At 42.2% G+C, this 27,059-nt stretch overlaps 1 protein-coding gene across 2 annotated transcripts in view; it reads right to left on the bottom strand.

The window, feature by feature from the left end:
• The window catches only part of LOC136746751 (uncharacterized), a 34,782-nt gene extending 9,935 nt beyond the window's left edge, over positions 1 to 24,847 (bottom strand). Inside the window, exons 1-11 of one of the 2 annotated variants that reach the window (XM_066699479.1) lie at positions 24,545 to 24,842; positions 22,495 to 22,585; positions 17,542 to 18,059; positions 8,702 to 12,254; positions 8,578 to 8,622; positions 7,893 to 8,011; positions 5,235 to 5,355; positions 4,143 to 4,282; positions 1,752 to 1,869; positions 1,453 to 1,488; positions 1,111 to 1,232 (exon numbers count right to left, since the gene is read on the bottom strand). In XM_066699479.1, the coding sequence (XP_066555576.1) occupies positions 1,111 to 1,232; positions 1,453 to 1,488; positions 1,752 to 1,869; positions 4,143 to 4,282; positions 5,235 to 5,355; positions 7,893 to 8,011; positions 8,578 to 8,622; positions 8,702 to 12,254; positions 17,542 to 18,059; positions 22,495 to 22,585; positions 24,545 to 24,657 (4,976 nt within the window). In that variant the 5' untranslated portion in view covers positions 24,658 to 24,842. Of the gene's footprint in view, positions 1 to 1,110; positions 1,233 to 1,452; positions 1,489 to 1,751; positions 1,870 to 4,142; positions 4,283 to 5,234; positions 5,356 to 7,892; positions 8,012 to 8,577; positions 8,623 to 8,701; positions 12,255 to 17,541; positions 18,060 to 22,494; positions 22,586 to 24,544 lie in introns of both variants that reach the window. The other variant, XM_066699480.1, reaches the window with a different exon arrangement.
• Positions 24,848 to 27,059: the final 2,212 nt, after the last annotated feature.

Consider the following 27,059-nt stretch of genomic DNA (forward strand, 5'->3'; position numbering starts at 1 on the left):
AAACGACCTTTCAAAAACATAACCCTGGTTAGCCGTGCCAAGAGAAAAACATTCACATAAAAATAAAGGGCGCACCGTTAACCTCATTAATTAGTAGTTTGTAACATATATACGTCTGATAATGATAACTTTCCTTCTGTTGATAAGATCAATGTGAAATTACGATTGTCTACAAGGTAGTGCACCAAGTGACCCCAATAGACCAAAACACATGCAACCTTGAGCAATTATTGTCTGAAAAGAATGGATCGCCTTTATCGATATGATGCGATTACCAGAGAGCGTGAGCTACAGCTGCAAGTGGGATCTGAAGCCTCTCAAATCTTCAAGGAATGTTCAAGACACCGGAGCAGAACTGATCTTTAATTCAAGAAATCAAAAGTAACGCGAAGTCTGAAGCACCACTGCACTTCGTATCCTTTCACACAAGCTTATTTGACATGAAGATGACGTGACTAATCTTTTGAAAGGAAGCAAAAAGCCCAGGAGCTGCTGAAAACGGTGCATTGTGGGACGAGAGCGCGGGCCTGGAGACGTTACGGAGGTGGCGAGGAGTTTACTCTACTTTTTTAAAGCACTTTAACATGCTCTCTTACTAGGAGACTGGGAGGGTCAAAATGTAATCATAGCCTTTCAGAAATAGGGGGGAATTTATTAACAAGCAAAATTATCAGCTTCTTTTATGTCCTCCTCACTATCACACTGCCTTCTTATTTGCAGAGGGAGGTGGTTTGTTTTAGTATGATTGAGGTAGAGCTCCATGGCCTCCCTTCCTTTTACTGGAAAGAGTAACATTCCACAGCAATGAAGCGTCCCCTTGAATTGTGAAATCGATTGTGGAGTCGACACACCTCAAAAAAAACAATCACAGCAAGACCAGTTTTTGCACACTTTAATGTTCACAACCAGAATGCTCTTGTAGGAAGAACGGGTGCTGACACTATTAAATAAGGGGATACAGGGACAGTACCTTGCCTTAACATTTAAAAACAAATCCTAAATAAGTCGAGCCCTCGCTAATATCCTGTCATCTGACTTCAGCAAGGACATAACTACTGCTGTTAAAGAGGAACCCAGAAAGCCACAGGAAAGCAGGATGCAGTGACTCACATGCCGCCAGTGACCCGGAGCGACCCCACTCCCTGAAGTCCCCTCAGAGCAGCCAGGCTGGGGGTGTGATCGCCGAGCTCTCTGGATCTCCCGCCGAAGGAGGCGTTCTCATACACAACCACCTAGGACAAGGGGGACATTCTCAACAAACTGCACTGCCACCACGAGACATCCCACCCTCAATCAGTGAATTAACTATTGTATAATGTAGTGAGCAGCATCTGAAATCTCTTTACAAAGACATTTTACAATATGGCATATATTAACAATAGGCAGTTATATCTATGAATGAGAAATGTTGCCATGTCTATTATTAATATTAATAATAATAGTAATACATACCCTAGGATCCATAGGGTTCTGTACTTTAAGTCCACCCTGCCAGAAGTAGAAGCACAGACATTAATTATATTAAATGCAGAAATATCTCAGCAGCATTGTTAGTAAACGGCAGAACGGCATTTTAATTACACAGCTAAGAGAGGAATTATTACAGTGCAGTACAGTACAATAGCAACATGGTTAAAAGAACATCTATCATTTATCAGCAAATAGTGTTTTACCATCCACTATATAACAAATATAATAAGCATTTAATTATTTTTTGTTAGTTACTGGGGAGACCGGTGCATTGAGCCTACCATTCTGAGAGGGCGCAGTGATTTGACTTCAGGTTTGGAGGCATCTGGTGTACGAGGGCTGTTCGCTTCCAGCACAGTGTAATTTCCATCAAAATTGGGTTTGTCATAGGCAAGCCAGCTGGAGCAAAGAAAACAAGTATAAAGGAAAGAGAAACAAATTGAAAGATCTGACATGAGAAAAAATACAGTAAAAGCTGAGGCATTATTCTCAAGATTCTTCATTGAGTAGTTTGGCAATGAGGCAACATGTAAAACTACTCTGTGGACTAACCAAGGGCTTCATATGACAGGCTCTCTTATGTTAAAAATGCAGAAAAGACCATAACCTGCAGACCTGGTTCACAACTGCAGTTGCTAAAGTCCAGCAAAGCGTTATAGATAGAGCCCTGCATTTTGCATGACTGAAATACAGTTTAAAAAGCCAAGTTATGCAAAATAAATGCACGGTCCTAGTTACAAATTTGTTTAAACAGTAATAGCTTCCAAGCTGGGATAAAATTGCCCAGTTAAGGAAGTCGTTAATGAGGTAATTTCTGGTAGAATGTAAACAAGGTGACCCTGTGACCTTTTGAGGACTGGCATGGCATTGCACAACCCCACTGTACACAACAGGCAGGAACCTCTCTCTGGTTAAACGCCGCCCTCACGGTTGTCAGAGCTGACACAGCAAAATAACTCCACATTTTAATGTAATATAGCCAGCCGAGGCACCACCTTGAAAGCAGCGCACGGACTAATGGAGAATTGATTGATTTTCCTGAGGAAATCTTTGTGGCTAATGCTGCTACAGCCAGGCCTGGCTTCAGGTTCTCAACTTCTGTTATCAGTCAATATTTTAAATCATAATTGTTTCAAAACCATCACTGCTGGTATCGAAATATTTTTGAAAGAATTTAGATTTAAAAACAACATGAATTTCTACTTAAAGCTGAGCAAATTAAGTAAACTGTTATGTAGCAATATGCTTCCAATGACACTTTAACACTCAATTAATTCTTGATTCTTGGCCATATAATTAAAGGGCCGGATGGGAATTTATATAGTGGTTTTATTTTCCAAACTGGGCAGAGGGTTCTGCAGGAGTCCATTATGCAATTATTCAAATAGAGTTTTACAGCAAGGTGTTAATTGGTGTCGATTGGAAATCAGTTTGCACTCGAACTGAGGAGCAGCTGGCAGGAGAGAAACAAATTGCTCTGGTTATGTGGTTGCACCTCAACAACAATAGTTAATTTTACATACTGTAATAAGAACAACATGCTCTGTGGCTGCCCACACACAACACATACATATTTGTAATTTCTGGTAGAAAGGTGTTGTGGTATATGTTTCACATACTAAAATTGCCCCCATTTTGTAGATTTAAAATATATATTTTAGTCTGTAATCCTTATATTTAATTTAAAGGTTAAAAATTAAGAGTGAGGCTAACTTCCACAATATATTTTCAACATGTATAAAAAAGGAAGCATGACATGGAAAAGAGAAGCTGTGGATCGAAGCGAGTGGAAACATCTTGGGGAGCCTTCACCCAGCAGTGCAGACTAAAATATATTTGAAATGTGTCCCACAGATTTTAAACATGCAAAAAAAGGGTGAATTTGGGCATATGAAACGTATACATTTCTACCACATATTTAAAATATATATTTGTTCTGCATGGGTGATGTGTTCCAATATTCTGCCTATAGCTTTAATCTCTATTTACTACGAATCAAGATCGATGATTAAACTGTGGGTTTATTAATTTAACTGTGGCAATATTCAGATCTATTCCTGAATATGCCATCAAGCTAAATTACAGGTTCAGAGTAACCTTGTGAGGCTGTTTTATGCTGCCTCTGTTCCCACTCCGTTGAATAGAAAACCACAACTCATTAATGGCGTGGCTCTATATATAGAGTTCACCACTCAGATCCTTTGCTCAGTGAGTCACCAGGAAACTGCATTTCAATGGCTTTTTGTCAGGATCTCTCGCTTCAAACATTGCGTCCTCGTGGGCGTTAGTCTGATAAGACACGTGAAAGGAACAGTCACAATGCAACATAGGAAGCGCCACTTCTGCACAGCCACACGTTAGGAATGAGGAAGTGCTCCGACTCTGCAGGAGAGTCAACTAATCTCTCATGGGCTCAACCTCTTTACAGACTCAGAACTGCTGAATTATTCAAGCTTCCCTGACAAGTGGTCAAACTGAAAAGGTCTTCTCTTTTACCATTTTGTCAGACAAGCGCCAATATCCAACTGGACTCAGTCGGGTTTGATTAACCAAGAAGACAGATGTTTGCATTATTAAGGCTTTCTTGTGTATTTTGCAAATTGAAAATACTCAAACCCCTCTTCTTAGTCAGTTTTAGCATTTTAAACTTATATAAGAAAACACTCTCTTACCATCCTGCCTTGACAGTGAAAGAGGATAGCTCAGCCCCCCCTCCGTGCTTTTCAAAGTCCTCAACTTCTCCTTGGAAGCACTTTGGGGCTCCTTTCTTCTTTCCCACAGGATGAAACTCAATTTCAGGAATGCTATGATCCTGACAAAGAGATGGATGTGGATGAAGTGCATGCAGTCGTTTAAAGTGGAAGAACCTCAAGACAGGACTTCTAACTCCAGAGTACAGAACTGACAAATGTGTTGCAGCCTTAAAAAAGAATTTACCACAAATCAAGTTTTAAAAGGAAATCCCCCTTTTAGAAGCCATCCTGTTCAATCCTGCCCACTCTATTGTGCTTTGATGTGTTTGATGAGAAGTTATACCCCATACTTATAGTCTACTATCCAGCCAGAAGGTTATCTTATGCTAAAATCCCATAACATGACAGAATATTCCATCCTTTTCAATCTCAATGTCATATATCACTGGTAATCATTGTATTGATTTTAATCACTCCAAGATGTTGCCCATTCCCTCATATGTTTCCTCATATGTATTTCACATGCCCTGGGCCTGTACAAACAAGACCCCCCTAACCGTCTCCTTCTTGTGGAATGCTGACACTCTACAGAGAAGATATGCTCTCAGATGTTCTTGTTTGTCTTGTGTATGTATATATATATATATATATATATATATATATATATATATATATATATATATATACATATATACATATATACACACACACACACACACTGCAATGATCTTCACAAAAACTATGTACAACTACTATAACATTATGGTTATGGGTTATAATCTTCATGGTTCACCTTATAATATAAGCCAGCAGCCCAATCAATCAGGAATGCATGCTTTCTATGTCTATATGTCATCTGCAAATTACTTCCAGAGAGGGGCCTAGTGAACCACTGCCTTGATAAGTGATAAACATGGGACACTGGGTTTATCTTCATGTGCTGAGTGGGACATTCATTCTCATGTCTGCTTTTTGTTTGGTCTTTGAGGCCAATATGTATGTAGAGCATTCCAAATATGCAGCACAAGCCACATTACTGAAAACACGTGTTAATTATCACTAATTACATACCTGTACTGCTCTTCTGATGGAGCCAATGGAGAGAATGGTTGTGCTCCTCTCCATTACCGTATCCCCCTCCTCCAGCAGCACACAGGGACCCCGATACCCAGGCTCCGCATATAACAGCCAGCTGGGAACAGGGAGAGAACTCGTCTCACAACCATCTCCTCACCCCACAGAGCCAGGCACCGCCATGGAGACCACACAACTCCCTGACACGGCAAGATAACATTGTTACCCAGACTAGCCTCACAGGTCAGGGCTCTGAGCAAGCCAGCGTATGCAATCACCGTCCCCCACACAACGGGGCGGAAAGCAGAAATGAATTGCCAGCGTTAAAAAAAGGAAAGGAAATCTGTCTCTCTTTTGAATTATTAAATGATTTACTGCACATCATAACAACCTCAAAGCAAGTGATAAAAAAAAAAAATTAAAAATCTGCCAGGACATTTTTTTTTTTCTGAAGTGAGTAACAGTTAGTGCTTGGAAAGAAACATGACACCTTTGTACTTTAGTAAAGGTTCTAAATAAGGAAGTGTTTTTAGGTTGCTAAGCTTAAAATAAATCATACTTACAATTCAAGATTACTGTATTAAGTGCCTGTATGAGTGTGTGTATATATTTATATATATAAGTGTGTGTATATGAATTTCACCTGTTCACTGCTGTTCTGTACCCTACCTTAGGAATTCGAGATGTTAATTACAGTCCTGTTTCATAAATATTCTATTTTTATTATTCATACATTCTGTACACCGGCAGGGGTTTACTGATTGACCCAAGCAACAGCTGGTGCCTCATTAAAGGCTTATTGGCTGATTTAACGCAGACATCCACTTTGATGCTAACGGGATCAGTTACTCATATGTGGCCAACATGACAACATGGCATCAGTTAGGCCTCAAAATATTGCCAAGCAAGACCAGCATTTAATTGCAAATCTCCTGGAACGGGGAAGTAATGTCATGGCAACACCACTTATCATATTGTACAAACTCTTTACAATTTAAATCTGCACTAGAAAACAATAAAATAACTGATGTACACAGGCCCTTTGCACTGGGGGCATTGCTGTGTCATGTTCAACACAAAACTAGTTATCTTGTGTGAACTGTTTCAACTCTGCTGTGTTCTGTATATTCTCTGAAGTGTCCAATGAAATTGCAAATGGATGTCAGAAAGGGCCAATCTCTAGAGCTCAGACCATACATGTAGTTCCAGTAGGAATTGGACAATGAAGGGGAAGGTTTGCTAAAATGAGGGTACAACCATACAGTAAACACTGCAGTAGTAAATATCTAGAACACTACAACACAGAGGTCCTTGTTTTCGTTTCCTGTTTTGTTGTTGGGGATGCAGAGTTACACAAAACAGCATAAATAATTGAGCAAAAGAGGATCTCTACAGCTAGGCCTATGGACACAAATGGAAGTCATTCATTAAATATGAGACCTTGCGTACATTCCAAAATGCATTGAGATGGAGATGGAGATGGAGACTGGGGCGGGGGGGGGTTGATTCGCTGGAGTCATTTGTTTATTTAAAAAAAATAAAACAGCATGCTTAAATCCTTCAACAGAATACAGGTTCAAAATTTCAAATTATTAAAATATAAATGGAGCATTTAAAGACCGCTGTTCTTGCGTCTCTGTCCAAGTAAATTAGTTATGCATTTCATGTCAACAGAAGTCATGAGATAATATACCCTGCAGCAAAAACAGAAATCCTAGGAGTTGTGGTCTAAATAGGGAAAAGGAATGTTTATCAGTACTGTTCACCTTCAGTTTAGGTCATATTTGCCAAGGACACCTAATTTCAGATAAATGCCTGAACAAAACTTTAACCTACCCACAAATCCAAAATTACAAACCAGTAACCTTTCATGTTTTTATTTATAAGTAGTGACTTCTGACAATAAATTAAAACATGACTGAGCACAGGTTTGTAATTTGCACTTAGGGACAGGTCAAAGTCTTCATCTGGACTAGGCCAAAACTTTACAACATTGCTTTAATTTAATAATCAGAGGAGCATCTTCAAAGGCACAAACATACACAAATCCCAGGACTAGCAACTAAAAAACAGCAGCACAGAGAAGGGCATCAGAAATAAAACTTTATTTGCCGTCATAATCCTGGAAGATGGATGTGTTTGTGCAGCTTATGAATTTATGTGATTAATAAGGTTCACCAACTCAGTGAACAGAGCGCTGGCAGCCTGTGGATCTAATATTTAGCACATTAATAGGACTGGCACGGAGAAATTAATCTTTGGAGGAGCTTTGATGAGAAGCATCACAAACTGTCATTCCTCCTCACAAGCCATTTATACTATGTAAACTAGTCAGGCTAAAATAAGCTTACAGATAGTCCATCTTTGGTGATCCTTAAAAGAGGCAATGCTTCTTACTGTGGAAATGTTGAGTCACCCTCGTCAAACAACTCCTAGCACAAACTAAAACAGTCAGATAATTTAACCTGAAGGAAGGTGGAGATACAGAACTAACAGAAAAGTGGTCATTTATAGGACTTAACTGGAAAGAAGAGGAGCTCATTATGGTGGAGGTTTTTGTTTGGGTGTCCTAAGTTATTGGATGGAGATGCAAATTTATGCAAAATGTGTTTAGACAATTCAGGTTTTGTAGGTTTTGTTTTGTGTTCCTCTCACCATCCTCTGACGACCCTGATGGACACGCCTGCAGGAAGTAACATCACAGTGGCATCTTCAATATCAGTCTGAATCTCGTGCTTTTTCCCAGAGAATACATCACCCTCAAAGATGATCATCTATTTCAGACCACAAAATGAAGACTAGAATTATTTACATACATACACATATATATTCCAGAGCATTTATATTTACTATATTCTTCAGCAATACTTTAACAGTACTTCACTTAAATAAATCTACAAAAAGTTAAGAAGGTCCACAAGTACAGAAGAAAATCACAGAGAAGAAAACATACACATGGATTCACTTACAAAAGAAAAGTTCCTATGTGTGTGTGTGTTGTTTATTTCTTTTTTGCTTTTTAATTTATGAGACAGGGTGTAGGGTGGTGCTGAAATAACCAAGTTTGAAAACCCTGTAAAATGTGCCTTGGGGCCATAGCTCTTAACAACACACCACATGGTTTTCATAGAAACTGCATTGATGCACAGCCCGGAAGCAGCACCAGTCTTGGCTCTAAGGAGTGCGATGGAGAATCTAAAAATGCATTAGCAGCCCTACAATAACCTGAAGCGTTCATTACTGAATTGTTCATTTTAAATTATCGAGTTTCAGATTTCTTCTCTATTCTAATTTCCACTAAAAACTAAAGTGAAAGGAAGCTGGCATCGGCCTAACCTACCTTCACAGGCCTCGGGTTGGCTTTCAAGTTTCTATCAGGCAGTCTCTACAAGAGAAAGAACGCAGGTTAGTCCCTTCATTTAAGTACAAAGTACACAACAGTAATTATTTGAAGGCAGTCTCACCCTGGATGTGGCCCTGGTTTCTGTAGCTTCTGTCACTGAAGGAGGTGCACTTCTTTCCAATTGTAATAATGTTCTACGTGGCTGGACTTTTAGGTTGTGCCTTTCTGGCTGTAAGGACCTCGCAGACATCAAATACTGGTAGAATGGAGATTCTGTGGTGGGTTTAGGATTGGACAGAGTCGTAGGGCTTCCTGGTTCCTCCTGGGGCAGAGATACTTGGAGCGTTTCACTGGCACATGGTTCGGATGAGCTGAACAAATCAACCTTGTCCATAGCAGTCCCATGACTTGACATTTCCTCTGGGGTTTCACATGGCTGGGTGGGGAGTCCACTCTGCTCTTCACTGATTGTCTGTGTGTCCTCCGAGTCTCTCTCCAATGAGAGACCCCAGAGACAATCCTGCAGAGGGGCAGAGGGCTCCTCAGAGAAGTCCTGGTGTGGGTCGGAGAAGGAACTGAGCTGCAGACGTTCACTGACAGACTGCAAAAGAGAGAGGATGGAGGAAGCTTGCTGCTCCTCCGTCCTCGAATCCTCCTCCATGAAGCTTTGGTCTGGAAGGTTCTCCATGGCCACCTCCTCCCGGAAACTCTCTTCCTCGTATATTGGGGACAAAGAGAAGGGGTAAGCCTTTCCTCTGCGGAACGTGGGGCTGAGCATCGTGCCTGAATCGTTTATAAACACTGTGTCTGCTTCCTCCTCCTCGTCTATACTGTCAAAGCCACCTTCACTTTCATGGCTGTCTTGGTCATTAAACCTGTGCAGGTGGAGCTGCAATGGCTGCCCTCTGGCCGTGCTGAGAAATATATCGGGAGGTGCCTTTTTACCGCACAGTTTATTACCGGTTGTCTTGTTCATGTCATCATTCGAGCCGGCTTCGGCTGTGTTGTGAGGAATCACTGAGTCCCCCCTCTTCTCTGGTGGCAGTTTGCGGTGTTGTGTACCCTCTGCACAGTCTGACTGCCTGCCCCCTTCACGAGAGTGCAGTGTTGGGTGTTTTCCACGTCTTGCAAGCTTCTCATCACTGTCCAAGCCCTTACGTTTTTCCCCTTGGCTGGATGTGTCCATATATCCCCGCTGGGTGTTCTGGCAGTTATCATCACCATCTGAGTCTGACTCATCCTCAATCACTGCAGCTAAATAACTCTGAACTAAAAGGAAGCTTTGATTATCGGCCCCACGTGTGTCACAGATTTCTTGCGGTTCGCTCAGTGCTTTTTGTCCTGTCTGGCATGTGATGTTATGCAGTGTTGTTTTAGAGAAGGTCCCATGGGAATTGCTCTTGCTGGCAGACTCCTTTGTCAGGTCATTGTCTAGGGCTCCATTTCTGATTACATGTTCCTCAGAATTGTGTAAAACTTGTATGTTTGATGGAATGACTTGTTCCACAATGTTATTGACTTTGGCTATTAAAACTGGGCTGGGATGGACAGGGTTTGTTAACTGGGTCATATCCTGGGGCTGTCTGCCATGAGGCTCATTCTCTACAACTTCAGAAGATATAGTGGTTTCCTGTTCTTGCTTAAGCTGAACAGTCTTTTTCACATTAATTGGTACATTTATATCGTCAATGTTTTCTTTCACCAACTGTTGAGATGTGATGCTTTCATCATCCTTACAAGTTTGATTGCTTGAAACCTTGGCTTTGGCTAAACGCAGTGCCTCATTGATTATTTCAGTTGCTTTCATTGACAGATCCCCATTACAATCATCTCCTATCACTGCTTGGTCTATTTGCATGTTATCTTTTTTACTTTGTACAGAGACACATTCTGTCTGATTTGCCATTGTGCTATTCCCTCTTGGAGTTTTGTCATCGTACTCTATGGCAGGGCTTTGTGTTTGTAACAGGACTCCACTTGAACCGATTAATCCTTTCCTCGGACTGCCGATATTGTCTGTGCCGATAGGTTCAACATTATTGTAAACCTGCAAGTCTGTTAAACTGTCGTGATACCCACTGCTGTCAACTGAATGAGAACAGCTGCTTTTTGAAGGATAAACCTGGCCCGGCCTTCCTGCTGGGCTGGAAGGCGTCCCCTGACTCTGATCTGAAATGTCAGTGAGAGTATCCCGAGAACTTTGGTCACAAACAACCCCAGGAATATTTCCAATGTCCGTGTCCGAACCAGTGAAGGATTCATAACCTGAAGACAGAGCAGACCTGTCCCTATCAGCCTGGGTTATGTCTGGGATAAGACTCTGCTGGGTGGTTTCAGGTGAGGGGTTGCTTTCAAACCCCTTGTCAGTCCAATTATCGTGTATATGGAGGTGTCCGTCAGCATTTTCGGTAACTCCAGAAGCAAGGCCTGGGCTCCTCACCTCACTTGGTAGACACTCCTGCTCAGATGCCTCTATCTTATGCAAGGCCGCCAGAGCATTTCTCAGAATGTTATCAACTATTTCTTTCGACTGAGATTGCAAGGCATATTGGGAACTTTCCATTTCCTCCAGACCAGCCCCGTCAGTCAGGATCTGAGCACTTTCACTTTCTCTTTCGCCACAGTGTAGTTGCGTGGCAGTTTCAATGGACATGCTCACTCTGGCATTCTCCTCAGCTGCCAGGAGGTTATCTTTGTGCTCAGTTTCCGGTGATCCTGACATTGAAACACAATACTGAGTGCCAGCAGGCTTCAGGTTTTTCTTGTAACGAGGAGAAGCCACAGCCTCGCTGCAGACGGAAGGCCGGTGTATGTGTTCAATTCCCTGGGCCCCTTCAGCTCTGCATAGTGGCACATGGCTGCCTTCTAAAAGTGACCTCCCCAAGCCCTCGATCGGGGATTGAATTTCTGCTTGTTCAGCCGATCCTTTCGTTTCCTCGTTGACAATCTCAGGCGGCGCTCCTGCTGTTTTCTCTGCCGAGTAATCTGCCGCGCCACTCTGTGCCTCATTAGGAGCTAGCAGCAGCTTACCCAGAGTATCCTTCTCAACAGACACCAGGGAGGCTGAAACAAGCCCTGGATTGGATCCCATGGCCAGGCTTCCTATAATACTCAAGTCTGGCTTCTCTGAACTCACCAAGGCACATCGCGCAGCACTGTTTTCTGACGAGAGTGCAGTCGATAGTGGAGCGACACTGCCCATACCGCTTGATCTTGGAGGCCTGGAAACATCCAAGTCCTTTTCAGAGCTCTGTACTGCTTTCTGATCACAAGAGGCATCATGGCCCACCAGTGAGGTTGAAGCTTGGTCATGGCTGTGTAATTCTGTCCCCTGAGTTGTAGACACTGCCCCAGGGTCACAAGTCTCCTGAGCCCTAATGGTCTCTAATTTATTCTGTGGTCCAGGCTTGGGGATGCCCCTTTCCCCTTCTGCGGCCAAACAATCCCTACTGCTGCTGGGCTGGGCCTCTTCACCTCCCTCAGGTATAGGAGAATCCACCTGGGACTGATGTTTCTCAATCTTCTTCATTGTCCGCATGCCTCGGTATGTCCCATAGGTGACAGCAGGAGGACAAGACAACGCCAATCTGCATTGCTCAACCGAGTCTTGGCTTCCGTTTTGATCTCCCGAAGAGCTGCCATCAGTTGTTACATAACGGTCTTCACTGGAGTTTCTGTTAAAAGACACAAAGAAAGAACATCCAAAGTTAAACTATTATTAAATACACATTTCACCTATTTTTGATTCTATATGAAGGGAAGTACCATCCCAGGTTCCAATGTTATCATGCATACAGAATGAGAGCCCATTAAGAGCAGTGTTTTACAAAGTAGTTCAAGCTCTTACTCATAAAATATTCATTAACAACTTCTGAACAAAAAGGTCTTGTGGAATGGATTTAATGGTGGGGCTCCTAAAACATTAAGTCAAAATCCCAGCGCTATCCCCCTGTGTTATAATCCTTTGCTATAGTGATAAGCCTTATGTAATGACATACAGGAATCCAAATTCTCATACTCACATAAAGGAAACACAAGGGTGTCTTTGAGTAAGGAACATATATGATTGAGAGGTTTTGAAAACCAAAACTGCTGAGTTACCAGCTTGCGCTTGAATTCTTTCTGTAAACATGGGCCTTTGTAGTCTTAATTATGCTCCAGGTGTTGAAATGACAATGTTCTGTAAATGTTGCAGTTGAACCATGTTGTCGCCCCCCATTGCAAAAGCTATTCCCACCACGGGAGTTTTCTCGCTAGCCACTTCAGCCTGGTTTTCTCCTAGGGTGAAGAATTATTACAGTTCTTTTCCTTTCTCTGCTGTAATTGTCTTGGTGAGTAATTGCTTCCCTCGCCAGAACACAGACTGTAAAATTGCTGGTTGTGCTGCTACAAGTGCTTTCCAATGCCTGGCTCAACTCAGCTCAGCTCAGCTCAGCAGTCATTGTGGTGTGGCTTGCTCCCTACCCCGAATTACACAACTGGCAGCACCACTCTGCTAAGGAGACGCCTTTTTTTATTACAACCCAAACCCAATCTAGCCAAGAAATATAAACCAATGTCACAACTGTCTGCACATACTTAGCAGTTTAACTATGCAGTCCACGTAACACTTTCAAAAACGGAAGCAAGGTGAAAAACACAAGAGTTTTTGCTCCCTGTGTTGTAAATGCACTATGGTAAACTTTTAAGTCAGATGCAACAAGGTTATTGTGTCAACCTGCAAAATATTACACAAGACCTTAAAATATGATCACAGCCTGTATTCCAAAAATGCCCTACTTAAAAATACATCTCCACTCTCCCCCTGCCTCTCTCACCCCTCCCTTTATCAGTCTCATCTTAACACAGCGTGAAACAAGGACAGCTTACTATAAAGTTTACTATATAAAGTTTATTCATTGGAGATTCATTCTTAGGAGTTAATAAATCAAATACACGATGGACCATAAGAAATCAAATCAAACGTAAAAGCAAATCAAGTTGCAGGTTTAAGGATCCAAAGCCGACGAGGTGTTTTTCTTGCCCCAAAAGATAACAAAAATCTGTAGAAAAATCCAATGTTCTGTTTTCAATCCAGAATGATTAGTCATATACATATATAGGCTTACCTTACCTAGAGTAGACTGCCCCAGTGAAATGCACATTTTGGGGGCTAGTACCGACAAGTGATAAGAGACACTCTGCAGTTTAAGGCGTCAGTCACACTGTGCTCAGTAAACAGAACCCTTTACATTACAGCGCACAATAGCAGCTCCCTCCCAGGCCCGATCCCGGCTCGTCCGTGTCCTTGCCGCGCAGCACAGTCTCCGAGGCAGCACAGAGGGAAGCAGACAGCAGTCTCAGAGGTGCCGGTATGATAGCGCGTACACAGTCTTCTCTCTCCCGTGTCCTGCGCTAGCTGCGTCTCCTTGGTTCTATTTCCAGTTCATGGCCGGCACATCTGTATTTTGTCAGGATCTGCCGGTGGTTGATATCTTTAATGTCAGTGTGGCACACATCCAGAACATTTTTTTTGGTCTTTTTATGTCATCCTGCAGTCTTTGTTAATAAGCACTTTTCCTGTTGTTTTTGTTTCCCCTTTCAAAATAAACAAAATACAATATTCTCCCCAGGCTCCTAATGAATTGCGTTCTTTCCGTTTCCCCATCTGCCTGTCTCCCTCTCCGTCTCATCCTCTGAGTGGCCATTCTCTAATTGCGCTGCTGTAAATAGAATCATTATTTGGCCTACTTCTGAGAGCTGGAAAAGTGGCTTCACCTCCCCTGTCAATACAGTCTCTCTCTCGTCCCCCAGGCTCTCCTGCCGTATTGACTGTCAGTAGCCGTGTGATCATTGCTCAGAGTACCTGTTCACATTGAATCGAGGACATTCAGGCGGCTATCAGGAGACTGCTACACTCACGTCTTTAATCTTGTTTCCAGAAATAACCAGAAACAGTGTGTGTGTGTTTTTTTAAATCAACACGATTCAAGTGCTGCCTTTCGATTCAATTCTTACCAAATGATTCACTAAATAAAGGGAGTATATAAACACAGCTTTAGCCTGCTCCTCATCAACAGTGGCATGTTGGAGGGAAGAAACTAAACATAAATTTGCCCATGTCTTAACAAGATTTTGGCTTAAAGGTTTCAATGCGAGGACTGCAGCTGGCAGAGTAGCACAGACCTGAGGGTTTAGGACGTAGCCTGGCTCAGTGCAGAACATAGCCTCTCACAGTGAATCATGACATTGACAAAGTGCATTTTCCACTGTTAATAAATTGTTTCACCTGATGCTTGAATAAGTGATTTTATCCAGGAATGGCATTAGCAAAATTCATACAATATGACAGCAGGGGGAAAGTGTGACACAATGGGCCGCCTGCAAGACTGAGGTCTGAGGCCAGCAGGTTACGGCTGAGGTCCCACTGGAGAGGAGTTAACCCTTCACAAACCTGCAGGTCTGCATGACAGGCCTGACTTTGCCACCGGCTTTCAAGCTATTTTGCACCGATCCAAACATTTGTCCGTTGTTGTTTTTTCAGGTTTATTTTTATCTCGTCGTTTTTAGATCCATTGTCTCTCCCCATTGGCGTTGCGCCCCTGTGGGAGACGTCAGTGATTGATTGTGCCATTGTGTTCTCCGAGCAACAGTTGAAGGGTTACTGAAGTGTCCTCTTATCACAGACTGGGGACAGAGTGACCTCTCAGAAGCCGCACAACATATGAAAAAACAAGCAGGAAAAAATAAATAAGGAAGGCCGTGGAGGGGCCGGTTCACAAAATACAGAAAGCCTGGGGTAGTATTTGGACTGCAGCAAAAGCAAGCCTCTCTTGTTTCTGTGGAATGTAACCAAGCTCGTTTCCTGCTCCCAACCAGTCTTCACTGATGGTTGCTGAGCATATTTAACAGCATGTATTATTTCAAGTGGTCACTGTTGCAAGCAAGTGCAAATACACAGTCAAGCAGTGACCATCCTGGTCACTGGGTTCCCTAGAAACAGGCCGACATTTTGCCTGTGTTTACACAGGGGTTAACGCAATTAGCCATTTACACACACACCTCCTAAAACGAACACAGACAGCTCAACACATGTGGCATTATCTTATTGGGACACAATCAGTTCACCCAGCTATACAACATTTCAAGTGACAAATGTAACAGAGGTCCCTCGATGTTATTAACGGGGAAAAATGCTTCATGCTGTGGGAGTGGAGGGACAGCGAGGGTGGGCCCGCTGAAATTAAGTTGTCCCCCAAACGATTTTTGAAGTTGATACAGAGTGAAGGGCAGCATCTGGCATCTTGGAAGAAGTCCTACCCACAACAACTTAACCATTCTCTCGCTGTGAATGGCAGGGGAGGAGGAAATGTAATTGGGAGTCAGCAGGGAACCGGGGGACAGATGTGGTGTGGCAGGAGGGAGCCGCAGTCTCTCACAGAGCTGCATGCTGATTGGGCGGGAGGAACACTTTCTCCGAGGCAGAAGTCCCAACTGCTTTTGTCTCAATGTACTGCTTAAAAGTCATTTGAAGATCAGTATTGCTGTAGAAAAGCACCACTACATGCTTCATGATATCTTTGCTACAGGTCTTCTCATTTTCCCAATCAACTAGGGACTGTGACAAAGCCTTGTGTTGCAAACATGACATGAAATGGTTCAAACTTTAAAGCTGCAAATTGTCCTTCAGTTACCGAAAATAGACCCGCACTACAGAGAAGCATCATCCTTATACAGGTCATAGCCACATACAAATACAATGTTTTCATTCCCACTTTGTTTTCCAAAGCATAACAATGAGTAGGGACAAAACTGACACCTTGGTCTGGCTCGATACTGACGACCACAGCAGAGAAGGACTCGTCATGTTGCTAGGTAACACTACACTGCGAAGAAGTGTCTCTATGAAGTTAGGAGGTGTGGCGAGCCATCAAGTTGTGAACATCCTCTTCAGAGGCTTGGAAAGGGTGGGGGAATCTTGAAGTCGGATACAAATCTCTGTATTTATAGATGCCTGTACGCAGACTCTTGGGACAGCTTTAAGAAACCATTTGTTGGATGTTTATAAATATTGCATCTTGGCATAGTGTGACACAGAATTAAATCCAGTTCCATCACGTTAAGTCGGCTCACCATTCACATACAAATAAAAATCACTGTCTATACCATTTGAACCCTGGAATATCTAATAATGTTTACATCTTCATCTGTACTTTGTGCACAGGAAAGCCAACCAGATCACTGAGAAAACACACTCAAAAATGATGTCAAAGATGATTAAACATTGAGCGATCACAATCCACAGTATTTCCAAGACCTAAGAAGACATGCAACGGCAATGGTCATGAGGTGCGTTTGATTGATATTTCACAGTACATCTACAAGCTTCAATCTACTTATCAATTGGCAAAGTCACATTAGGCCAAGCTCCCTCACAGATGAAAACAGTGTCCAGCATCCAGTGGAGATGTGATCGCACTGGGCTCCATCTCTACCAAAGCATCCTTAGTACATGGGACAACTGCACAAGTCCACACAAAATGCCACTTACTGGGATTCAGTACTTCAGCTAAAATTCTCCTTGGAAGACTATCTCTACTACTGAGACTACGATAGCGGAAATGGTTAAACATTAACATTTTTTTTTTTTTTTTAATCATCTTTTTTATTTCACATGCTACTCCAATGACTGTGACTTTGAGTCCAGTGGAAGTCCAGGGTGGTAATTTCAGCACAAATGTAACTCCAAATACAAAAGACCAAGTTCAATACACAGAAAGACTAGCTAGAAAGATTAATAAAGCAGTGAGAGAGAGATTAATGGAGCTACATACGGATCTATTCCCAAACATGTGGGTCTGATCATTTATTCATCATTGTAAATGGCAAACAAACAGCCTGGTAACTTCTCTCGGGGAGCATTCAACAGACAGGAAATGCAAGAAACAACACAATGACAACATCATCATACAGGAGACTTACAGGTGTTGCCCCGTGTGTGAATCGGTGCTGCGGTGTTCATCAGAAGGAAGCGCTGTGTCCTGAGGAGCCGCTGCCTCCTCATTAGTTTGTGGCTGATGCTGCTGTCTCCCCTCCCTCTCCTCTCCCTGCTCCCCCGCCTCTCTCCCTCTCTCTCGCTCCAGCCCCTCCTGACACCGGCAGTCTGTCTCTCCCAGCAGCTCCACATGCGGCTGGCGGTGCGGTCCGCCCTGCCCTGCCTCCAATGCCATGGCTCTCAGGTCAGGTGCGGCATCTCCCGTGTCCCTGGCGCCCTGCCACTCGGCGCCCTTGGGATTCTGCGAGTCAGACTTGGACGGCAAGTGAAACAGGCTGCCCAGCTTTCTAAGGAAGGCATCTAAAGGAGGCGGCGGATCGTCGACCTCTCTGCTCGCCTCAGCGCAGGGGGGCTGGCTGGGAGGAGGGTCACGGGTTGGCTCCTGAAGGGGAAGCCCCACTGCATCCTGTGCCAGATTGTCCTTTTCTTCCGTGCCTTGGAAAGCCTTTGGAAAAGACCATGGGAGAAACAGAAGAGGAAGAACAAAAACAACAAAAAAGAAAGGCAAGGATGTTAACTTTCTCACCACCACACCGCAAAACACTGTTCTGGGGGGCTTCAAAATTCCTGTTCCCCGAGGCTCGCCTTCTACAGAAGCAGCACAGTTCTCTAATACAAATGTGCCTGGGAAGCTGAAAGCCCTTTATTTCCCCCTCCCCCGAACCCTGCCTTTCCTGACGTTAACTCTTTGTTGACTGTGCAGGCAAGAGGAGGCTTTCCTCAAGGATCCCCGGCGCGATGTGCACATCACCACAGCAGTTATGCCATTGTTGTAGCAGGGACATTCTGCACCTTTAGCTAGAAGAGATTTTGGAAAGCGAAAATTGGGTAGAATTAGCCAGGTTGTTTTTTTTGTGTGTGGGAGTTTTGGTTTGTTACTGAAAAACAACATGTTCTTGTCCAGTTAAAATGGTCCTCCCAAGAAGAATGACTCATCATTCAGTGTCTAGTCAAATGAATCATGTGAATTTATATAGTCTTTCAGTTTAAAAAAAAAAAAAAAAAATATATATATATATATATATATATATATATATATATATATATAGCCTATATTTTACAAACCTCTTTCTAATATTGCAGTCCCATAATCATTAACAACACTGTCAAAGCACATATGGATCTTTAAACTGTGTGCAAATAAATGCACAGCCTGAGAAAATCTTGTAACTTTTTAATTGCAAGGGGAGGCAAATCTCGGCTATGTTTCTTGCCTTAGTGTGGCATCTGTTTCAATACCAAGTCCCTATCACAGCCTGGGGAACATTTTGCTGGTAACCAGTTAGGATAACCCCCACTTCCTTCCTCCCTCCTTTCATTATCCTAAAATGCACTGATTTTTAAAAATGGCTTTCGCTGATCAATAACTACTCCGTTCTTCTAAATGTATTTCCTGCATAAAGGGCTCGTGTAATTTGGTTTGTTCAACCCTTTTCCCCTCCTGGCAGAGTTAGAAGGGACTGGGTTTTTCTCTTCCACATGTCTGCATTGCACTTAATGCGTCTGCACAAATAATTATGATATATAAGCTTTAACAATAATAACTAAAATATTTCATTTCATACTCATCAATAGTCTTACAGTCTCTGCGGAATTAACTTTACAGTACTACAAAAGGCATGTTGTGTCACTCTTATCTGACAATCTAACTTCCAGGTTTAGACTCTAAACCGCTTTTTAAAAAGTGGAATGTGAAAACAGCTGATACTTGACATAGTTATTTTATTTGTCACAAGCCAGCATGGAAGATGTAAACAGCGAGTGCAGATCAGAAGAGCTTTAAAGATTACAGAACACAAACCTCCACAGGGCCACCGCGCGGTGCGGATTTGGCGTCCACCTGCCCACCAGCTGTTGTGAAAGCACAGCTCCACAAACAGAGTGGAGTTCAGAGCTGGATGACACCCTCCACTGTCAACAACACACAGTTTTTCCTCTCAGCCTCTTCTCATGCAAACGGTGTTAATTAATAGGCCAACAGACCAATAATTGGTTACCTTTGAAGAAACAGACTGTGATTCTCCTCCCCACATTGGTTGTCAGAGATACTATCAAAATAGATACTGAGTTTTTTTTCCTTTTTGTTTATTTGACGTTTTACACGCTACAACCTCAAAAACAAGAGGAAGCTATCCTGTTAAATCTCAAAAGGGCTCACATAATACAACACATGATCTATGGTATTTACCAGCCTCTCTGTGCAGTGCAGATGTTAGTGACTGTGGTATCGTGAGACATTGCATGAACAGGTAATCAGCACCCCCCCACTCAAACTTACTACAATCTGACACAATATGAGGTAATGCTTTGAAACCAGCTTCATTACTTACACATCAGTGGGAGCTAAATAATGCACGATCAATTGATGGCACTACACATAACTCTGTACAAACCTATGTTTTGTTTTCACTTCAACACAACAGGCGGAAGACTTCATGTGAAGACAATGGGGAACGCGGCCGCCTGTGTTGCCCTGGGCCTGTTCGATGGGAACTTTGTTTGCTCGTTTTGCTGCATGGGGAGCAGATGATTCAAAGGGGTAAACACACTTTCAAGTGTGGTCCTGCTGACCTTCTTTTGTTTTGGAAAGAACAACTTCTAAACTGACACACAATTCGCCAATTGCTCATGCATGACTCACTACTAGTTTATAAGGAACTTGCAAAACCCATTTAAAAGGCTTTACCCAGAGAGAAACTGAAGGAGAAATGCAGGGGAGAAGAACAACAAGCACACATCATTACACAACAGAAAAAACAGATGGAGCACAATACATGATACTGCATGTATTCATATGACCCTGAGATTGATCTGTTTATTTCTCTTTACAGAAGAGGCATTGTTTCTTGAGTTTTATAATTGCTCTATCTTTTATGTAAACTAATTATCGTCTCGAAATAAACCTTAAAGGTCTCTTTATTTCTAGTGTGTTTATTTGTCTTATACAGTGAAGACATGTTTACAAACCTCTCTTACTTGGTCAGGCTATATTTAGATCAGATTTTTCCTGCATATGTCAAAAGAGTATTTGAGGCTGATCTTTATATTACACCCATTAATTTGCAATTTGTTCCATTTTTTACCATGGTGCTTTACAACACTGGACTTTCCTGCTACTTGTGTGCATTAAATATAAGCGATGCAATATTGTGCTTCCTGTGGGTTTCCAATGCCCATTTTCAGCTGTGCATTATGACACTTTTCTCTGCTTTTCAAGTTGTGCACATCAGCAGTCTAACATAATGAATGTAAAAGCCGGACGCATCAGAAATAGAGGAAGGGATGCGCTTTGAAAATTAAATGTTTCCCCGATGGCCATATTGAGATTTTACACACAGCCACAGGGAGCAGTACGCGTGGTGTGAACGCTGTGCCTGCCTACATTTATGCACGTCTCCACTTGGGATTTTTGAGCAGCACTTTCAGTTACCCCGTGAGTGAGCAGTCTGAATTTCTAGTGAGGGGCTTAAGTGCTCCTGATATAGCCAGTGTCTGTGACCCTCAGCTCTCACACACACACACACACACACACACACACACAGTCGCCGGGAGTATTTGCAATCACATGTTAACACGTGCACATCATCACAATATCACTGGACAGCTTATGTGAGCTAAAGTAACTGTGAATGGAAGCACTCCCCGACAAAGTTAGCCGACCACAAATATGAAGTGAACTAGCATGAGGAAGTTTAAAATAAGCTGGAAAACAAAGCGGTTTCTTTCTCCTGGCTTTCACCAAAATAAGGATTAAAACATAGTTGTCGGATTTCAGCTTTAATTGTATTAATGCACCTTCCAGCAGATGGTAAAAAAAAAACAAAAAAACTCAGAGAATGAAAGCCTGCTTCGATTACTTTGAAAAGAAATATTGTTCATGCAGAGACAACTCTCTCAGCCCCGACACTATGGATAATCTTCTGACAACAGAGGTCTTCATATCAAGTTTTTTTTTTTTTTTTTTTTTTTTTTCGGGGCAGACAGAGTGTAAAATGGGAGCGAGAAATATTAGCTGTGAAGTATGCAGCCATCAGTACAGCGGGGTTTAATAGAAGTCTATTTACACTGCTTGTTGAGTGGAAAATCTCTGGCTATAAGCCAGTCCTTAGCAGCACACACTGGTCTACTGCATATGATAGCTTATTTAACATCACTATATATGGGCAGGCCATATTAATCTAACACACATGGAGCTAGTGGCATTTAAATGGTGTGCTTTTATTTGTTCTTTAAGTAACATTAATTAGAAATTGACCAAGGGGGGTAAACTTTTTAAAAATGTCCTAAATATCAATAATATGTAAGCAGCTAAATACATTTCTATACATAGTGTGTAAGAACTCAACACAAGGCATACATGTGTGTGCACCTGTGTGTGTGTGATATTCTGCAACTAGAAGCTTATTACAGAATCATATTTGTATTAATAATGTGAAAGGGGAGACTTTTACATTTTATTTTATGCTAAAAGCTATACTACAAGATACAGGTTTACATTCTTGTAAAACATTGTAATGTAATGCTTTAAACTGCTGAGAAATATGAAGAGATGAAAAATGTGTGTGTGATGCATAAAATTATAGCCTTTTTCTGATTAACCATTTGTCTGCAAACATTTAAAAAAGCAATCTGTGTGAGTGGAAATGCCCTGGTTGATGTTTGATGGGGAGTCTTGAGTGTTTCTGCCCATGTAAAGCACAGAATCTGCCTCAGGGCAAAGCCTTAAGTAGGCCCCTAAGGCAATACTTATTAAATTAATCTCATACTGAAATACAAATTGAAATGCACAACTTAAGAGCCTGCAGCATGCAAGGGTAATTTCCATTGCAATAACCAGTTATCTTTCTGCTTACAATGAAGTTGAACAGCCTTCAACGTACCTCTGATAAATCGATGACCAGCTGCTTGGACAGTGGTTCCTCCTTGTTCTCACTGTAAGGACTGTTGATCTCATTTTCTTTATCATCTACACTGAAAAAAGGAACACAAACAAATTAATTGACCAACGTATATCAGGAAACTGATGAGACCAGGTTTGCAGAGAGCTTGCATTGTCCCAGACAGTGTCCTCTGGTTAGATGTAGGTTTCTGTACAAACACCTTATAACTGAGCAGTATTTCCCAGTTGTGGATGTGTACTATTTCCTTTCAAGTAAGAACTACATTAAAATGTGGTTAATTGAAACCTTTAATTGAACCATGTGTTCATTCAAAGGTTTTGAAACAGTTTCCAGTTTGTAAAAGGTTGCAAGTGTGAATACATTACCGTCAACCCCTACCAAGTGACCATTTTCAGAACTCCGATAATTTAAGTGCACATTTTATATGAACAAGTATTTAAGCAATTTGTCTTGTGCAAAAACTCTTTATTATGGAAATTTTTGTTTCAGTGCTTTTTAGACCCATGTATTTACATTATCAATTGGCCGCCTTTAAGAGCTATTTGGACCTCCAGTTATTAATCAAGTTCAGACCTGACCGAATTAAGTACTCTGTGCTACATGTCTTGGCAACCATACATCTATAGCAGGGTTGTTTTTTCTGAATGCAGAAAACGGATAAAGAAAGGCCTAATTAAGAATACATTTTAATTAAGGGATCAATTAGCCTGAATAATTAAGAGATGTAGGCAGTGAGTTTACAAAGCAGTAGTTTAGCATGCCGGGTGACCATGGCATTCCTCAGCGGCAGACCAAGATAAAAGTGACCGTTACAGACAGCGCCAATTCCACAGCACAGAGTGTCCAACCTACTAAAAGCCTCCAGGGTGAGATCACAGAGTACAGGTGAACCCACCCCAGTCAAGGGTGTGTCACTCAAACTGCTGTTTATACAGTTCTAAAGATGCGTGTCAGTAATATTATGTATATATTTACTACTACATATCATTATTTTTATATCATTATTATGCAGTTGTGTGACATCTCCATGAACTGTATCTTTAATACACAATAATATTGTATTACCACTTCCTTCAAACCATATTCCAAGGGATACCTAGAGAATAAACAACGCAGCCAGGATCGAAGCAAAACCAATACCCCAGCTAGGGCAACTGCTGCCTAACAGCTGTAGCAGCCAACTCAGGAATGGGGCGAAGCCACACCACTGGGAAACAGGGGAGCACAAACTCCTGGCAAGACTATAATAAAGGTGATTGTATTTCAGCAGCAGAAACAGCAGCCCATATCTATCCACTCCTGCATGAAGGCCTCCCCAAGATTGCTTTGATCTATAGCTTCTCTTTTCCACGTCATGCCTGCAAAGTTTATAATTTCAAATCCCCATCTTTGATCTTCTAGATCTATTCTGAATATATAGTAAAATAAATACACAAATTAAACATTGAGCTTATTATTATCTCAAACTATAAGCTGACATTCTTTCCAATAAAAAGCATGTATATGAGCCAAAGTCCTGTTCAGCAGTACTCACTCACTCACTCTCTCTCTCTGGAAGCAGATGGTCTCAGCTGTTTGACCCGGGACTATTCACAACTTTACAAACTCAATTTAGGACTCCTTTCCTAGACAGGCTCATGCATGAGGGATCTCCTACCCCACTCACATTTTAAAAGCAAAAAAAAAAAAAAAAAGAAGGATCAATCAAAGCTCATCATTTATACCCTTTTTAAAATAAAAGAACACACATTCCAATGCATGTCGATACTCCCACACAATGTATCCCTATAGCTCTCAAAGTCTGAGAGGAAGTTGTCAGAGACTGTTTCAGGTCAATATTGGAGTTTGTTGTTTATTTACACTGTTTTATAAGACTTGCAACAATGTAGCTGTGCGCCTGTGACTCCAGCACTCCCAGTAAGCAGTTTCTGGTCCGTTTTTAGTTTGCTTAGCATTGAAGAGCAGACCAGTTGAATGACACGGGATTGCTCCGGGTCAAAGACATGCAAACACCGCAGCGGTGTCCTACCTGTGACTGTCCGCTGGCTTTGCTGGCTCCTGGGACCTGGTCCTGGAAAAGAATCGGGAGAAGTTTTTAACCATGTCCTCCTGCCAGGAGCTCTGCCTCTTCATACTGGACATGGTCGTCGCCGAAAAGACCGGGTTACATGAGAGCGGCTGTATCCAATGCTACAACTTTTTAACGGTGTTTTTGGGGGGCGAGGAGTGTGTTAGGAAATGAATGCAATCGGTGTAATCCGACTGGCAGCCTGACACCATTGTGTGCGTTTCCTTTCGCAGACGCCTGCCAGCTGTAGAGAAGAGGAGGAGTCTGCGATACATTGTTTGAATGACTTGTTGGAACAGGAAAACCAGCACTTGTGCGATGCGAGTTATGCCATTGCTCATGTTTGCTCTGGTGCAAAATGTAACTGAACAGCACAGATTATAAAACTCAAAAGTGCATGCCTTCAGCTAGTAGGTTGGGGGTCTACTTTGATTGACGTGAATCTAATCAGTAGGAGACATGCCAGTTTATACCAGCATATACAGAATGAGGCTGGGGGGGGGGGGGGAGCTGAACAGGAGGCAATACTCTATCAACATATTATTGTGCTGCATGTTTCCCTAACCCTAAACTGTGGTTGCGACTTCCTTCTCAGATATCCTCAGATTTTTCTCCCCCCTTCATGCGCTAGCACTGGTCTGGATGTGAGCTGCAGCAGCCCCCCTAGTGGGACATGCCTCAAAATCACTATTCTGCGTTTGATTTCCTGCACACACACCTTCACAATATTGATATACTGACACTGTGTACAGGGGAGCACTGCTGGGGTTGAGATCAACGAGAAAGCAACAGCAATGCAATAATAATGACACTAGATAGATAGTAGGGTGTTATCTTTCACCCTATAGTGAGGACAGAGCAATACATTGTATTGCAGGAGGATGTAAACGATTCACGTTGCTGCTCAGCAGTGGAGGAAGAACAGATAAGCAGTTGTTCCTCGTTGGGTCAGGTACCGCACCTCAGGGTTCATCACAGTTTTGTCATGAGTGAAGTAAATGATGCAGTGTCTATAATACAGGAGGAAGGAATGAATTCAGAAACAAGATGATGATTGGCATGGGCCTGTATGTGGAAGTGGTGATGTGGAATTGTCTGTTGTTCTCCCTGTGTTGTTGCCTCACTGACGTTTGAGGAGGACTGGATGCAGAGATGGTGGGGGCAAGAAAGTCGTTGCTTTTTATGAGCCTGAGATCAGATTAGGTCCGTGGGGGGTTAGACAAAGGAGGAGACCTTGACAGAGGCAGAAACACAACTCTCTGATAACACACTGCAGTCTGGTTGGTTTCAACTCAATCCACAGTAATCATAAAGCTATTCAATCATTCATTCTTTTATTCATGGGACCGTGGAGTACACAGAAAATGTCTGTTTTGCAGAAGCCTAATTTTGAGTCACTGTTTTAGACTGTGGAATGAATGAGTAGCTGATAGTTCACAGACTTCACCCAGGATAGATAGACACAAATAATAAGGATGACAAGACTCTGACTTTTCATTTCCCTCCCTTGCAATCTTTCTGAAGAACAGCTCCACCTGCTGTTACAGACGCTAAACCGAATGCAGCAACAGTTTGCCAGCAATCTCTGTTAGGATTTCCTGCCCCATTGTCAGCGAGGACTGTTACACCACCCCACCTATCCCAGGAGGAACTGAGGAAGCTTATGACATCCTGACATTGAGTTTGAACCAGAGAGCATAACCCTGGATATGGAGTGCAAACCGGGAGGGAGGGGTCCTGCCAGGGGTTATGAAATGCAATATTCAAGACTCAATTTGGCGTTTGAAGTGTCAGTACTGAAAGTTTTTTTTTTTTTTTTTTTTTTTTAAGATCTTAATGTTACAGTCATGTGTTTTAGTAAATCACAGCAAAAACTTTAAATTGGATTAAGCTGTGATGGGTGGCAAAAAATAAATAAAAGGTTTACTCTGTCCCTGCACAGGAGAACTGCAATTTCCACATATAATAACCCAGTTTATAACATCAACTTTTGACCTTGCATAATGAGATACAGTAAGCCCTCTTTATACTGCACTGCAGGGGGAAAAAGGACCTATGTGTTCTCCAATAATTACCGTTTTGGACCAGGATTTATTTATTTTGTGTTTATTTGTTTAGCAAATTAGGGAAAATCATTACTGGAAATTTCAAAAATAAACTGTGAAACAAAGAATGTATTAATCTGGGAGTCGTGTGGAGATTAGCGTCCTGGGCCGCTAGGGGGCGTACGTGATTAACTGTTTCCACAGTTGCTTCAAAAACAAGACAAAGATAGCTGTGTTACACCAAGGAATCTGAAAGGAAATGCTATGGTACTACATTTCCACAAATTTCCCACCGACGCATGTGGAGATATGGAAATGTTAGCCTGAAGGAAGTGTGATAAAGTGGTGAGGTACAAAAATGCCCTTTAGCTCACTACAGCTCACTCCTTGATTAATGCAATGGCTAAAGTTTAGCACTGAATGCAACACTT

Source organism: Amia ocellicauda, chromosome 3 (genome assembly GCF_036373705.1).
Source record: "Amia ocellicauda isolate fAmiCal2 chromosome 3, fAmiCal2.hap1, whole genome shotgun sequence".
NCBI lineage: Eukaryota > Metazoa > Chordata > Actinopteri > Amiiformes > Amiidae > Amia > Amia ocellicauda.